The sequence below is a fragment of the Rhineura floridana genome, chromosome 17, assembly GCF_030035675.1.
Source record: "Rhineura floridana isolate rRhiFlo1 chromosome 17, rRhiFlo1.hap2, whole genome shotgun sequence".
Classification (NCBI taxonomy): Eukaryota; Metazoa; Chordata; class Lepidosauria; order Squamata; family Rhineuridae; genus Rhineura; species Rhineura floridana.
In genome coordinates this window covers 29,896,321-29,913,384 of record NC_084496.1, presented here as the reverse complement: position 1 = coordinate 29,913,384, position 17,064 = coordinate 29,896,321, and the positions used below count along the sequence as shown (strand labels likewise).

Genomic DNA, 17,064 nt, shown 5'->3' with positions numbered 1-17,064 from the left:
TTATATCAGTTAACCTTTGCTTTCTTCTTCTGGGAGGCTTACCCAGCAGTTCCGATTTCTTAGAGTTGACTTTATATCTAGATATATTAGCGTTCTTGTCTAACATGTCTTTAACATACTTATGATTTTACAAGAGAAGGTCAAAACAATATCATTTGCATCTAACAAAAAAATTTTACTCAGTGAGCCAAATTAGATTCCGGTAATTTCAAGATTCTCTCTTGTGCTAATAGCAAGTGATTTTATTTATTTATTTATTTATTATTTGATTTGTATCCCGCCCTTCCTCCCAGCAGGAGCCCAGGGTGGCAAACAAAGCGCTAAAACATTAAAACATCATAAAAACAGATCTTAAAATACATTAAAACAAAACAGCGTTAAATTGATTCAATTGCTAAAGCAAATAGCAGAGGAGAGAAGGGGCAACCCTGCCTAATTTCTCTTTTAACATTTAAAGACAGATAGATAAGTGACCATTATTAATAGACACTTGTGCCATTGTGCTTAAACAGAGAAGCTGGATCCACTGCCTAAACTGTTGACTAAAAAGTTAAAAATCCAATACTCTTATGAGACAATTCCATTCTACCCTATCATATGCTTTCTCTGCACCTAGAAAACGCAATGCTGTTCTAAGTTCATATTTTGTGATCTTCTCATTATATTAATCAGCCACTTTATATTAGTTGACATTTTCCTTTTCTTTATAAAACCTGTTTGATCTAACACAGGTATTTTCTAATCACCAGCTTTAACCTTGCTGTTATCATAGATGACCATATTTTTAAGTCCTATTTCAGTAAAGATATTGGTCTATAGGCTTTTGGGTTAGAAAAGTCCTTACTGGGTTTTGGCAATACAACAATTTAGTCATATTCCAAGAGTTAGGCAGCATCTTTAATCATATTGACTCATTTATTGTTTTTAATAAGAGTATTTCCAATTTATTTGTAACAGCCTGAGAATACTCAGATGGGAATCCATCAGAACACAGGGATTTATTTTTCTTTAAAGCCTTTTATTATAGCTCGCAGTTCTGCAAGCATAAAGGGTGCTTCTAACAGCCTTTTATTTTCCACAGAACTTTTTTGGTATTTTCAGAATTGTTAGAAAATCAATATTTGATTCGGAAGGATTATCTGAAGCATAACCATTTCTTATAATAATTTCTAAATAGATCTGAAATTGCTTTTTGAGTCTCTCATCCAAGCACTGACTAGGCCCAGATGCGCACAGCTTCAGCAAGGTGGCAAGTGGCCTCACGTTCCTTCAGAACATATACTGGGAACCCGTGACTTAAAATGTTCTTCTTGAACAGCCATTTTGTGCCTCAATCTGGTACATATGGAGACACTTTTAATATAATGTGCACAGGCTGTAATCCTAAACATGCTTACTAAAGGGTAAGCCCCATTGGGCTCACTGCAGTATACCGTAGGAAACTCTTCTAAACCCCCTTGACTTTAATGGGAACAGACCACACAGTAATATCTAGCTTTCACTCCATCGAGGATCAAGGATAAAAGCAACTGGGGCACAAGACAGCTTCGTAACAGGAATAGGTAGGAGAAATCACACTGAGACAATAACAGAGCAACTACCCAACATATTAATTACCCTGTTAAGATCTTTAAAACACTTTTAATGCCTAATAAAAATGTGTGCTTCATAAAAAAATTAACCGCCATAAGGAATGTACAATCACACATCAGTGAACCATTTCAGAGGAAGTCTTCAAAAAGGAGATTGATGTGCAGAAGTGTTCACGGATAATAGAAAATGAACAATTATAAAAGCTTGGCCTATGTCCTACCTCTCTCATCTCCTCCTCAAGCCTAAAGCACAGAATCATTTGGATCTATCTCAGAAAATATTCCAAAAGCCAAAATCCCTGTAAAGTTCCTGTAAAACTGTAAGAAGTGGGCTCTTGAAGGAGCAACTCTGGAATTGTACTGTTTAGTACCAGGGCTGTGGAGTCGGTACGCCAAACCTTCGACTCCGACTCCGACTCCTCTATTTTTCTACTGTCCGACTCCGACTCCACCCAAAATTGCTTCCAACTCCAAGGCCCTGGAAAGGGCTGTAAATGTCTTTTTAAATTGGAAGCTCTCATAGGAGCATTTTTATCGCTGCCTGAATATGCACTGATCTTGGCATCACAGCATGTGTCTTCATCTGGGTCCTGTGTCATACACTGACACACAAAATGTTTTCCATCTTGAGTTATGGTGAAATGCTCAACTACAGCTGACTTCATGGGAAGCTTCTTTGACATTTTGAATTTATATTTTTAAAAATTTGTCAATCAAAATTTATTTTGAAGCCGGAGTCGGTACATTTCTACCGACTCCGACTCCACCCCAAATTGCTTCCGACTCCCGACTCTGACTCCACAGCCCTGTTTAGTACAGTAAGGCTGGAATCCTAAGTACTATAACCAGAGAGTAAGTCCTAAAGAGTTCAGTGAAACTAACTTCTGGCTAAACAGATTTAATAATGTACCACAAGAGTATTTTCAAATGTGAGACTTAAATCAATTTCCCCCTTAAAATCAGGTAGAATGTGTACACAATGCCTACATTGGCAAGAGCGCATGTTCTATTACTCTTCTGCAGATTCTCTCCCACTGACACAACACTAAAGTGTGCTTAATCTAAAATGCATGCAAAGCTTCTAGTTGCCCTCTTGTAGCCATGCAAGAGGAGGATGGCACAATCCAAAGGCTCCCTGTGGGTTGTCTGTGTAAACCTAACAAAGTTAATTCTTCCTTGCAGACTCTGCCCATTTTTGACATGCACCAAAGAAGTGGCAGCTGGGGAATCTACCTTAGCCACTCTTACTGCAAGTACAATTAAGGCCATTCAAGGATGTTAAAGAGTAACTAATATCTTAAACCATCTTGAATATGCACCCTACTATAAGCCCGAAGAGAGCTACATGGCAAAGGGGAAGCGATGTGCAGCCCATTTTAACTGGCAACTTGCTGTTTGTGTTGTTGTTGCTTTAGCTTTTTAAAATAATTCTTAAAAGTCAAATCATTGAAGGGTCTATTTGGCTCACCCTGTGCGAATCCATTGGTTTCAATGGGACTTCACCAACAGGAGCTACTTGTGGCTGCATTATTTGACATACAAGGCAATGGAGTCAGAGGGAAACTCCCAAACGCTCCCGAGCACACAAGACATGTTCTCAACCACAGATGCCACATTTCCACTCGGAACTGGAGACAGGAAACTGGCTCGTCCACATCTGTACAGCTCTAAGCCAAACGGGGATTGGCTCTGTTATGGGTTTCAGGATACAGCACCCTCTGGCTCCACTAACAGAGAACGCACAGACACTGCTGGCTCGGAGATGAAGCGCCAGAGGCAACTTGAAAAGCAGATCAGCACACACATTAGGTGGTTTGATGTGGTGGCTGGGCATTTCGAGAGGTCCGTCCCAGAACAAACAAAGACAGCTAGAAACAGCTGTCCAATTCCCAAAAATTATTTAACCACTACCTAAAGGCTCCTTCTTTCTTGAAAGAACATTCCAAACTTGGCTCCTCCAATCTTTGTAGTTTCCAAAAAGAACATAACAAGAGCCCCTGATAGATTGGACCAAAGGCCCATCTAAGTTAGAATATTATTTCCTGGCTGGAGCCCCAGCCACATGCTTCTGGGAAGCTTACAAGCTGGGTATGAAGGCACCCGCCCTATTATTTGCCCCTAATTTCTTTACTTCTTACATTTATGTCCCACCTTTCCTCCAAGGCACTCAAGGTGGAGTACACCATATTCCCACTCCCCATTTCATCCTAACACCCGTCATTCAGAGGTACACTGCATTTGAATGCGGATTTTTTCCTTTAAGGTATCATGGCTAAACCCTAAGATTCTACACAAGAAAAATCAATTTCTGTCTTTTAAAAAAGCTATGGTTGCAAAATAAATAATTGCATATAATTTGTAATTCCCCCCGCCCCCCAAAATCCATTTTTGGTTGCAGAATTCTTTGGGGAGCCTGATCCAATTCCACACTCTCACACCCAAATGAAATGAGAGTTGGGGTCTTGCCAAAGCACTGTCGTTGCACAGCCACACAACATAAGTGTCAGGTCCCATTTGGGGGTGAGGAGCCAGGGTCCTGCGACGAGGCTGAGGAAGGGCTTCCTGCATCTAGGGTGTGCTTGGCCTCTGACATAAAGGCTTGATAAGTCCTAAGCCCAAGAGAGAGGTGTTGCCTCAAATGCCAGCAGGTGACCCAGCCCATCAGGAGAGGGGCCCAACTGCAGGCAAGGTCTCTCCAGGAGTAAAGGTCTTACTGAAGATGGTTGAAAGGAGTCAGCTGAGACTGAGGGTGTGGTTCCAGCAGCTCCAGCTCAAAAACCCCAGTGGTCGGCTGGAAGCGCTGCTGGAACAGCAGTCCTATGCACCAGTCCTATGCACCAGCCCTATGCTGGGCATTCTTGCCGATCTCCAGTTGACTCCAGAACTGACCACGGGCCACCCCGGATCTGCCTGTTGACTTGCACTTGCCCTGCTTCTGCCCTAACCTTTGGACTGCTGTGACCTTGCCTCCTGCCTGAATCCCCTTGTTGTGGACTCTGCTTGTTTAGACTCTGACTTTGGACTGGCTCTGGATACTGCCTTGATGCGGCCCACGTTGGTGTTGATGCTGGGAAGTCTCCGGCTTCCTTAGGAGCCTAGTGAGATCAGGACATTAAGGGAGCAGGACTAGACCTTCTGCAGAAGTCCCCCACTCCAGAACTGGGTTAGGAAACAAAATAATATTTCAGATTCTTATGAGCCAGGATCTATATAGAGTTGAAGAAATATTTTTGATCCCTAGGTGCATGCATCATTTTTCAAGTTGCTGGATAAGTTTTCAACCCAACCCAGCTTTCAGCAAACCCGTGTCCTCCAGACATCCAGCATTGGCTGAGGCTGATGGGAGTTGAAGTCCAAAACCTATGGAGGGTGCCACACTGGGGAGGCCGCTCTAAACCTTCCCTTAACTTTATAAATAATGAAAACAAAGATACAAAGAAATACCAATACAGTGTAATCTCAATTTTTGCCTAAAGGCACAGTTTTGAAAGCACGATTATTGAATGCGCCCATCAACAGAACTATCACCTCACTTGCTCTGCAAAAATGGGCAGTCCTCTTCCAGAATAGTTTTTAAACGTTCAGGAAGCCAGATCTACAATACCTCCCTATGTTGTATGCTTTTCTGATCAACGCTTATATTGTGAGCACCTTAAGGCAGAAATCTGCCTTTTTTATGTTGCATTGTAAAATGCCAATGCATTGGCAAATCAACAACACAGCCATGACAGTGTAAATACACACAGGGTGCACCTTTAAGAATATGGGGGCACAGTCCAATCAAAATTAAGCACTTTTATGTACCATTGACATATGGAAAATATTTAAGGAGATGTTTAGCTCTCTGCTGAAATCAACAGAACAAAAGTAAACAAAAGATCATGTTGTAGTTTTGTTTCAACAGACTCATGAACACAGAGTCATCTTAAGAGGAAGAAAAATAGAAGAGGGTTGAAATTTTGCTACATGACCTTCTACTGTGCAGTCATAGGAAACAGAACAGCGGAAGAAAATGAGATCAGAAAACAGGTGTGTACAGAGTACTACAGAAAGAGCTTTGGTTTTGCACTGGTGGTTATGTGGTAAAAGCTGTTCCTCAGAAACAAGGCTTGCTAGTCTCTATCATCCTGGGCACAAACACACATGTGTGCATCCTGATAACATCATTTTAACCACAAGAATAGAGCGTCCAAGTGGTTTGTGAGGTCATCAAAACACAAGAGAGCAGACGTCACCTGCTAGCTAAAAGATTGCATAAGTTATTTTGGGTCTTCCAAAGTCATGCTTTTTCATGTCAAAACCATAAAGAAAAGTTACATGGGAAATAAGGTCTACCTCAGTTCTGGCTTGCAAAACAAGTTTTAACATGTCTCCAATATTCAGAGGGTGGTGGCCTGAGAGAGGGCATCCTCTGTGGCAGCCCGTCTGCGCCTGGCAGAGGTGGGTCTGGCACCTTCACTGTATAGCTTTCATTATACTGTATTCTGAAGAAACACCTCTTCTATCTATCTATCTATCTATCTATCTATCTATCTATCTATCTATCTATCTATCTATCTATCTATCTATCTATCTATCTATCTAATATGACCCTCCCTATTCAGTTATATATTTCAGGATTTTCTGGAATCCATTAACAGAGAGCTATGTCTCAAAATACACACAGGGTTATCGTAGGTGGTTATTTGCCTCCAACATGGTGCCTGCAATGCTAGCTGGGGCTGGTAGAAGTTGCAGTCCAAAAAGTGGTTATTTGCTTGCTTTACAGCAATCTTTTGGGTCCCCAGATGTTGCTGGACTACAATTCCCACCATTCCTGACCATTGGAATGGTGCTGATGGGAGTTGTAGTCCAGTCACATCTGGGGACCCAAAAGACTGCTAACCACATTTTTTTGCAGAAAAATGTCCAAATGATCCACATGTGTGTGCTCCTTCCAAACACCCCTACAAATTTGACACAAAAAACCCAAACTGGTTTCAAGCCCCATTTTTCCCCACAAGAGTAGAAAAATCAAGCAATTTTGTAATCCAAACCAATGTGAATCAAATATTTGCAGAGTTCAAAATATTGTTGTCACCACCAGAGGGGTGAAAAAGGTGGAAAAGTGAAGATCAGTGTGAGCTGCTGCCCACTTTGGGACTAAAGAATGTAACGGAAGCCATATGCAGCACAGGCATCATGTCCTATCCCAACCTGATGCTGTGCCCTTGGCTGGGAATGGGGAACTGTGGGGGAATAATGGAAGGTGAGAGTTGCAAAAAGAAATTCCTCACAAAAAGTTCCATGCTCCCTGTATACAATATAAACAGGCCTATTTAAAGAACCGATAGCGTCCAACAGAATGTGAATTTCTGATTAATCGTCAGTGTTAAAAACATTAGCTTTTACTTCAAGACCTGCCTTCTAGCTGAGCTTGCTTCATATTGATCAATGACCTCTAGGAAATTGCCTCCCTTTAGTAACTGTAATTGTGCTTTAATTATTTTTCACAGTTGTGTTGTCTCATTTGCGAAGTGGACAAATCCAATGACAACACAGCTGTGAAAGATAACCCTGCTGATCAATTGTGACACTCTGTCTCAAGCAGAGCGTAAATGCAGCAGAGCCTCCTGAGGTTCCATCAAGCTGTAAAAATTCTGCTGTATCCAGAGAGACACTCTTTCCAGTAGGAAAGACAGCAAAATAATGTAATTTTCATAATGGAGCCAATGTAAATTATGAACATGACAAGGCAGAGATTTCCTGAAGTTCAGCCATTTTTTTGTTTGCGCGTGCAAATAATTAGACTTGCACAGGGATTCTCTAATGTTTCCTCAGAGTATATGCATCATATTTGAAACAGATACTGCTTCTCTACTACACCTGCAAGTGTGCATACAATTCACAACATCTTTACAGTAATAATTAAAGCGTAGTTTTTTTGGTGTTGCTTTAAGTATTTTCATATTAAGTATTTAGCCTGCAGAATAAGATTACACCAGAAGTACGCAACCTGCCATTTTGCAAACTATACCAAATATTCTCAAGGAGACAGTAAGTGAACGCCAACACAAAACCAGCATCTTCCTTCAGCATAAAAATATTGAATTGGATTCAAATCCCTTCTCCATCACAGAGACATAAAATGGCTAGAGTGACACACAGCCTGAACTTCTCGCGCAAATGGAAAGATGCCAGGGGCAAAGAAATACACATGGGATCTCTATGGTGGAAACCACAGAATGAGAAACCAGCTTCAGCCAAGAACTGCTGATGAGCACTGTGATGATGCACTCTTTGTGTACTTCAATGGCTGTCCTCTCTGAGCCCCAAACCCAAGATTGTACAATAGAAATTATCACCTACTTCACAGAGTAACAGTAATCATATATAATACTTTGCACATTAAAAGTCAATCTTGCCTCCCACCATTTGGTTCAATTGGTGCTTGATCAGTGACTGGTAAGGTTCAAAAGCACAGGAAGGGGTCTCATGGATCAGACCAAAATCAAAGTCAGACATCGGAAGGTACATGATGAAGTTGAACCCCCCCGTACATTTTTCTCTTTGTTAAATATGACAGCTATGCACAGTTCACTGTAAGCAGTATCATCCGTGCCCCATGCACTCCCCACCTCCCCACAAGCAAGACGCAAGCAAACTTCACTACCCATGCACTATCCATGGCTGAGTGAACCAACAGGCAGCAAGAAACATTTCTACGTTTTGAGGCCTGAACTCTCGCATGCTCTAAAGAACACAGGAAAAACTGGAACTGTTTACCTCTAAGAAGCTAGAGGGCAAATTCCATTCAAGGAAAAAGGGGGGTTGCATCATCTGTTTTACAACTCAGAAAGGGAGGGGCAAAGAGTTTATTTACTGTGATCATAAACAGTGGCTGAGAAGGCATTTTATTGTTCAGGGTTCCTTACTGCATAAGCCTCGTCCCTTTTAAGAGCTCAAAAAGGAGAAAGGGTCCTCTCCCACCTCAAACATAAATAGAGGCTGCCTGCTTGGCTCTTGTCATTTGCCACCACGCTTACAATTCAGTAAATGAAAATAACAAGGCACAGAAGAAATGTACACAAGTAAACCAACAACTTACGGGAGAGTACAAAAATGCCCCTAGCTCCCCAAGAAAGGAAAGGTGGGCGGGTGGAGAGAAAGCAGCTTGTTTTACAAGGAGAAATTAATTATACTGACACAGTGCAAGGGTATCGCCTTCTAAAAAGAAACATTTCAAAGCCCAAGTGCCTCAAAGAAAGAAAGCGGCTGGGGATTTATAACTAAATTACTAAACACCAGAAAACAGCCTGCAGAAAAAGTAACTTATTAAAAAAGCATCCATTAGATATGAGGCGAGCGAGCAAGAGTCACGCCCTTAGGTCACTGGTGTTGAAGACGAATTGTACTATCCCCCACCCCACCAAATGCTAAGATGTCATGTTTTAAGATGCACAATGTTGCTTACATGTGCCTTATTACAAGTATGTTGGAAGATATTAAAAAGTGCTATGTCACCTTGGACTGTATTCTGCTAAGTCCCACTCAGAGTAGACCCACTGAAATTAATGAACTGAAGTTTGTTGTTATGTGCCTTCAACTCGATTACGACTTATGGCGACCCTATAAATCAGTGACCTCCAATAGCATCTGTTACAAACCCCCCTGTTCAGATCTTGTAAGTTCAGGTCTGTGGCTTCCTTTATGGAATCAATCCATCTCTTGTTTGGCCTTCCTCTTTTTCTACTCCCTTCTGTTTTTCCCAGCATTATTGTCTTTTCTAGTGAATCATGTCTTCTCATGACGTGTCCAAAGTATGATAACCTCAGTTTCATCATTTTAGCTTACAGTTCTGGTTTAATTTGTTCTAACATCCAATTATTTGTCTTTTTCGCAGTCCATGGTATGCGCTAAGCATTCCTCCAACACCACATTTCAGATGAGTTGACTTTTCTCTTATCCGCTTTTTTTACTCTTCAACTTTCACATCCATACATAGAGATTGGGAATACCATGGTCTGAATGATCTGACTTTAGTGTTCAGTGTACCTTTGCATTTGAGGACCTCTTCTACTTCTCTCATAGCTTTCCTCCCAAGTCCTAGCCTTCTTCTGATTTCTTGACTGTTGTCTCCATTTTGGTTAATGACTGCGCCAAGGTATTGACAATCCTTGACAAGTTCAATGTCCTCATTGTCAACTTTAAAATGACATAAATCTTCTGTTGTCATTACTTTAGTCTTTTTGACGTTCAGCTGTAGTCCTGCTTTTGTGCTTTCCTCTTTAACTTTCATCAGCGTTCATTTCAAATAATTACTGGTTTCTGCTAGTAGTATGGTATTGTCTGCATATCTTAAATTATTGATGTTTCTCCCTCCAATTTTCACACCTCCTTCATCTTGGTCCAATCCCACTTTCCGTATGATATGCTCTGCGTATAGATTAAACAAATAGGATGATAAAATACACCCCGTCTCACACCCTTTCCGATGGGAAACCAGTCAATTTCTGTCCTTACAGTAGGCTCTTACCCAGAGTATAGGTTGCACATCAGGACAATCAGATGCTGTGGCACCCCCATTTCTTTTAAAGCATTCCATAGTTTTTCACGATCTACACAGTGAAAGGCTTTGCTGTAATCTATAAAGCACAGGGTGATTTTCTTCTGAAATTCCTTGGTCCGTTCCATTATCCAACGTATGCTTGCGATATGATCTCTGGTCCCTCTTCCATTTCTAATCCAGCTTGGATGTCTGGCATTTCTCGCTCCATATATGGTAAGAGCCTTTGTTGTAGAATCTTGAGCATTACTTTACTTGCATGGGATATTAACGCAATACTGTGATAATTACTGCATTCCCTGGGATCCCCTTTGGAATTGGGATGTATATTGAACGCTTTCAGTATGTGGGCCATTGTTTAGTTTTCCATATCTGTTGACAAATTTTTGTCAAAAATATTTTTTTTTGACAAAATATTTTGTCAAAAAAAGAACTGAAGTTGAAATGGAAATGGACTGCCTTCAAGTCGATCCTGTCTTATGGCTACCCTATGAATGTTTATGGTAAGCAGTATTCAGAGGGGGTTTGCCATTGCCTCCCTCTGAGGCTAGTCCTCCCCAACTGGCTAGGGCCTGCTCAGCTTGCCACAGCTGCACAAGCCAGCCCCTTCCTTGTCCGCAACTGCCAGCTGGGGGGCAACTGGGCTCCTTGGGACTGTGCAAGTTGCCCACGGCTGCACAGGTGGCAGGGCACGTAACCCCTGAGCCACTCACTGTGGAGTGATCTTTAGCTGGCCCTTGACACCCAGGAGCGGGGATTTGAACTCACAGACTCTGGACGCCCAGCCAGGCTCTCCTCACCACTGTGCTATGGATCTACTCTGAGTAGGATTAGCATTGAATACCACTCATCATACTGACTCACCAGGGATTTTCAAAAAAACATTCTACCTTCAAGCAACACTTTTCACATCGACCACAGTGTCTGTCTGCCAGTCCACAACTGTGGCAACTCTACACAAGACAAAAGATTCTGGGACAGGTTCTTAGGCTCATGTTCAAGTCAAAGGGAGCACTGGCCAAACCTTTGTGGGTCTTGTCACCGCCCTGCATGAACTGTGAGTACTTGAGGAAACATGCACAACCTGTGTACCAGGGGACAGCCACTAGTGATGCCTGCCAGCTATTACTGATCCTCCCTTAGGGAGGCGCTCTGACATGGCACTCCATTGTGGACTCTGAGTTGCTCACACATGCAAGTTTTGCGTAGTGTCCACATATCCTCATCCCTATCAAAATGCCGTCCCCTATCATTTCCCCATTTAATCCAGACCTACTGCAGACTGTCCAATACGGTTCTTTTTAAACAGGGCTGTGGAGTCGGTACGCCAAACCTTCGACTCCGACTCCTCTATTTTTCTACTGTCCGAATCTGACTCCACCCAAAATTGCTTCCAACTACAAGGCCCTGGAAAGGGCTATAAATGTCTTTTTAAATTGGAAGCTCTCATAGGAGCATTTTTATCGCTGCCTGAATATGCGCTGATCTTGGCATCACAGCATGTGTCTTCATCTGGGTCCTGTGTCATACACTGACACACAAAATGTTTTCCATCTTGAGTTATGGTGAAATGCTCAACTACAGCTGACTTCATGGGAAGCTTCTTTGACATTTTGAATTTATATTTTTAAAAATTTATCAATCAAAATTTATTTTGAAGCCGGAGTCGGTACATTTCTGTCGACTCTGACTCTGACTCCACCCAAAATTGCTTCTGACTCTGACTCCACAGCCCAGTTTTTAAATGTAGAAATTGTAAATATAGGCTAAACTGGGAGTAGGGGATGGCATTCTGATTAAAATCACATCATGCTGGCACTGCAAAAAAACATACATACAAGCATGATCAGCAGCAAGTACACAATTAGCTGCCATGGGATCCCACACATTATTTTTCCATTCCCATTTCGTCAGGCAAAGTGCACCCTTGGGATAGACCCACAGCTGTTGCCCCTTTTCCATCGGTGGAATTTTCCCCTCACCCTCACAAACCAATATCCCTCTCTTCCAACACATACCACCTATCCCACATGGAGCAGAGATACCCAGTGCTACAAGGCATGCCTCAGGAGTGTTCTTTTACTGCCATCTAATATTTAATTAAGGATAACCAACTATGCTCTTAAGTCACAGAAATAATCACCTTCCCCACACTTTCAATAGCTATCTTGCATTGCTGCTACCCAAGGCGACTTTTTCCTCCTTCAAATTCCCTCCAACTCAAAAATCAATTTCCTTCTTGTATATTCATCTCAAAGACATTGGCAGCATTTGTACATAATGGTAAACCACAGTTTAGCGCTACATAGACAAGTGCATTGAGCCCAAGCAGGGCACCAGACTTCTGCTTTCCCCTCCACCCCACCCCACCCCACCCCATGCAGCTGGGAAGAGGACTTCTGTAGATTATTAGTTTCATTTTCAAATAAAGTTGGCTTGTCATGTTGAACAAACCAAGAATCTCTTAAACTTAAACTCTGGTTGCTTAGGCAAGTCAGCTTCATAACCCCCAGGTTGAAGTTGGCTTGTCATAAACTTATCAGGGTTTGTTGCAAGTCAGAATTAGTAGGGCACCATGTTCTTCACAACCGAATCTCCACAGAAGCCCTCCACCCTGCCACTCAGGAAGAATGGAGGGGGAATTCATGAGCCCATTGCTTTGCTTGGCCTTGCTGCAGTTTAGCCATGCAGTACTAAACCATGGTTTACCGTTCTCCACGGATGGCCTCGAACAGAAGTAGTCATCTCCTATTTCCACTGCTGGAATTCTCCTCTCTCACATGCCCATATGGGTCTTTGTTCTTCATTAGATAAAACCTGCACTCCCATCATCCGCCCCACAAGCTCAGGCTTGTCTCATTGTTGCCCAGCGCAAGCCATTTGGGAGGGGGGGGTATTTGAAATTAAAGCTGAAATTTATCACAGATTATTTGGGTGTCCTTAACCCACCATCTAAATGCCAGAAATGGTCAGAGTTGCAAGTGCCTCACAATTCAAGATGGCAACTGGCACATCAAATGCACATCAACACACAAGTGGTTAGATTTCCCTTTAGAACAGGCACCTCTATCTCAAGACCCATGAAACCCACAGGTTTCAATTCACAGCAAGCTCCCGAGAGTGGCTCACAAACCCACACAGCCTCCCCCCCCCCCGAACAGGCCTTAATTTTCCCTCCTCAAGACATATGACAAACACGCACATGCAGCCTCCCCTTCAGGGAAGGTTCAACTTTCTTCACATTAAACTCACATGTGAACTTCCTCCCACAAATAGATTCCCCTTTCTCAAGACCCACAAACTCACCTGTGGGTTCTTTTCTCAAAGGACACATTTTCACTCCTACAGAGGGGTGACCCCTTTATTTAGTTGCCATTATTGATATCCTGCCTTTCAGGATACAAACTGTTCCAAGTCTGCTAACCAGTGAAGAGAATACTTCCAAAAAACTACACTAAAGGCCTGCCCAGCTACACCTGATTTCTCCCAAAGTGGGGCTGCCCCTTCTTCTCCCCCAGCTCCGTTCCCAAGACCAGTAAACCCACATGTGGGCCTAACAGCAGGGGTGTGCTTTCACTCCCACAGACACCCATTTGCGTTTCCCCCCAGGATGGGCACTCCTTTCTTAACACCCAGTTCAGCCCACATGGGGAAGTTTCCTTCCCTAGAGCTGCGCTCCTGCTTCTTCTCCCCCCACACCCTCTTTCACAAGACCAATGAAGCCACGTGAAAGCTCTCCCAGCCAATACACAGACACACACTGGTTGAATGAAAAATTCTCGCTTTTGTTGATGTTGTAGCAGTTTTGTTATAATAATATGCTATGTTTTTATGCCTCTATTTTGTTTACCGCCTCGGGTGGACTTAGTCCAGAAAGGCAGCCTAGAAATATTTGCAGAAGCAAAATAATAATATCCCTGCCCACGGGTATGTTTCCCTTCAGGCTGCCCCCCTTTCTCAAGACGCTTTAAACCCACACATGCAAGCTTATCATCCCCCCAACGTGGGGCCTTTTCTTTCCCCAACCCCTCCCCCCCCCGCGCCAAAACCTAAAGCCGGCTTTCTGTCTTAAAGCATGCCAGTTTCACTCCCATCTCCACGTGTGTATGCCTCCCCTCGCTACGTGGTGAGCTTTTAAAAACCACGTTAAACCCACCACGGAGTTTCCTGAGAATGAGCCCACCGCGCGCCATTCCCTTCCCCAAGACCTAGCAACCCATCCACAACACAGACATGAAACCCAGGCATATAAACGCCCCTCCTCACAGTGGGGCTCGCCTTCCTTCCTTCAACCCCCTTTCCCAAGACACCTCGACCCGCGTGCTAGCTTTCCCTGCCAAGAACCATAAAAACATGCGCGTGTGGGTGTCCCCTACAGACCCGGCGCCTCTCCCTTCAGCCCCATTCCACCCGCGTGGTTCAGGCCAGCGGGGCTCCCTTTCTTCCCTCGTACACGCGAGGGCCCCCTGCCAATACACGCACCACAGCCTGGAACCTTCCCCGCGGCGCACGCCGTGGAAAGGAAAAGGAGAAGCTAACATGCGTGGCGCTGTGGTGCGGCTGTCTATGGGCAGAGGGAGGAAAGGGGGAGCCCTCACTCGCGGAGGAGGGAGGCTCGCCCACGAGGGTTGAACGGGGCTGGAAGGCGGGGGGCCGGCCCTGTAAGGGGCACCCACGCGCGCGCGTTTGTTGTTTTGTTTTGCTTTTGTTTCTCGGCAGGGAAAGCTAGCACGCGGGTCAAGGGGCCTTTCCAACGACCTCTCTGCCCGCTCGCCCGCCCGCGAGTCGACCCCGTCCCTTCCGACGACACTCACTGCGGGGGCAGCTGGAGGGCCGGGCCGCCCCTGCGCTGGAAGGCGCCGTCGACGAAGACGCCGTTCTTGCCGAGGCAGCGCAGGTAGAAGTGCGGGGCGCGGAAGGCGAGCTCCAGGTGGCGGCGCGAGATGAAGCTGGAGTGGCCCATGTTGACGTCCACCGAGCCCTGCGAGGAGTTGCGGCCTATCGTCACCGACGCCTGCCGCATCACGAACTCCAGGTCGCGGCCCTGCAGGCGCGCCAGCGCCGGAGGCAGCGCCGACGCCGGGCCCGACGAGGAGCAGGAGGAGGCCGCGGGCGCCGACGGCGGCTGCAGTAGCAGCAACGGCGGGCCCGAGCTGGAGGCCGATGGCGGCGCGGGGCTGCAGGGCGCCGAGCGCTGCAGCGCCAGCAAGGCCCGCGCCCCGCTGTTGTCCTCCCCGACTTCAGCCATGTTCCCAGCCAACGTGCGGCGGCGGAGGCAGAGGCAGCCGACACCGCCGGCCTCCAGGGCGGGGCCGCAGGCGGGGAGCGGCCCAGCTGCTGCGGAGAGCCTCGCCTGGGATCCGGGATCCGGCGACGCAGCCTAACGCCTGCGGCGGAGAGGGAAAGGTGCCGCGCTTTGGCACATTTTTTTATGCGCAACGCTCCGGCGCGTGTGCTGTTTTCCAAGGGCTTCTTCCCCCACTCCTCCCCTCCGCGGTCTATTTCTTTCTCCTCGCCTGTGGCAGGGCAATCGTGGGTGTAAAACACACACACTCGTGCAATGGGTGGAAGCCGAAAAGGCAACCGCGTGGCACGGAAAACAAACAAAGCCAAGCGTGCGCACATGTACGCACCCCCTCTCCCGAGCCCCCTTTCCTCGCGGACTGTGCAGGGGGGGGAGCAGTGAGGTGTGTGTGTCTGTGCACACGAGCGTGGCGCGTGTGTGAAACGAATTTTGAAGGGGGGGACAGGCGCTTGTGACATTGTGTGGCGAGAGCACGTGCTTTAGCTCCTCCTGGTTTCCCGTTGCAGGACACGACAGCAAGCGAGCGTGATACCCCCCCGTAGCACACCCACCAAGGATGCGATTGTGGAACCATGTGGCTGCGCGTGTGTTCGCCGGACGGCATTCCTTCTCCTGCGAGAGTGGCTCAAGAAAGCGACAAGGGAGCAGTCGAGGATCCGCGTAACGCGGTAAACAAATGCACCACAACTGTGAAAGGGAAGAGATGTTTTGCAGATGAAAACAAGACATGGTTGTGGCTGTGGAGCACATTTGTGCAACCAGCGATTGGAAATAACCGCAGCCACGTGACGTTGAAACACACACACAGAGCAAGTTGGCACAGTGGCTCTTCACATGCCCAGAGGCAACATCTAAGTCTGAAATCCTGTGAATGTTTAGTGTGGAGCTTTATAATTTGTTTATAGAGCACCATCACCATACATAAGTAACCCGCACATGGTCTTTGCCCTTGAGGAACTTACAATTGTAAGTAGCCACTAGAATAAAAGCCAAAGACAAGAAACAAAATTAGTATGTGCAACTGCAGTGAAAGGTAGGTGTAGCCTAATTCTACACATTTCACTCCTCATATTTTCAGTGGGATGAGACTATCAAATCTGTGGATTTAGGATTTGCATTTTTAGGTGTTGTTTCAGATGGGGGTAGGTGGGCCCTCAGGGGTTTGTTCCCTTTATTTATGTATCTATTTTTAAAACTTTATTTATAGAATTCCTGTCCCACCCCTCATCATAAGTGATATTAGGGCAGGTCACAATAATTTAAAATACAACAACCAGAAGACCAAAATGCAATGAAAAATCACAACAATTACTCCATCTGTCAAAAATTAGAATCAGTACAGCCATATGCTCAACATACACATTTTAACCATGCTTGCCATACCCAAAGACTTAAATGCCTGGTATGTAATATGATACCACCATTGCTTTGCATAAGCAAGCAAAGGCAGGCTCTTGCCCCAGGAGTTTACAGTCTACATATCAACAGTAGGGAGAACAAAGCCTACAAAGTTAATAAGGGAGGGGGAAGGGTTTTGTGCTGTTACCCGGTAATGATTACAGTTGTCTAGCAGGCAGACATTCAGCAGGCTAAACCCCACCCCATGATTACAGCTGTCTGAA

At 45.1% G+C, this 17,064-nt stretch overlaps 1 protein-coding gene across 3 annotated transcripts in view; it reads right to left on the bottom strand.

Moving 5' to 3' along the window:
* FOXK1 (forkhead box K1) overlaps positions 1-15,819 on the bottom strand; it is an 84,497-nt gene extending 68,678 nt beyond the window's left edge. Inside the window, exon 1 of one of the 3 annotated variants that reach the window (XM_061599356.1) lies at positions 14,952-15,819. In XM_061599356.1, the coding sequence (XP_061455340.1) occupies positions 14,952-15,385 (434 nt within the window). In that variant the 5' untranslated portion in view covers positions 15,386-15,819. Of the gene's footprint in view, positions 1-14,619; positions 14,694-14,951 lie in introns of those variants that run through there. The other 2 variants (XM_061599355.1, XM_061599358.1) reach the window with 2 other exon arrangements.
* Between the last annotated feature and the right edge of the window lie 1,245 nt (positions 15,820-17,064).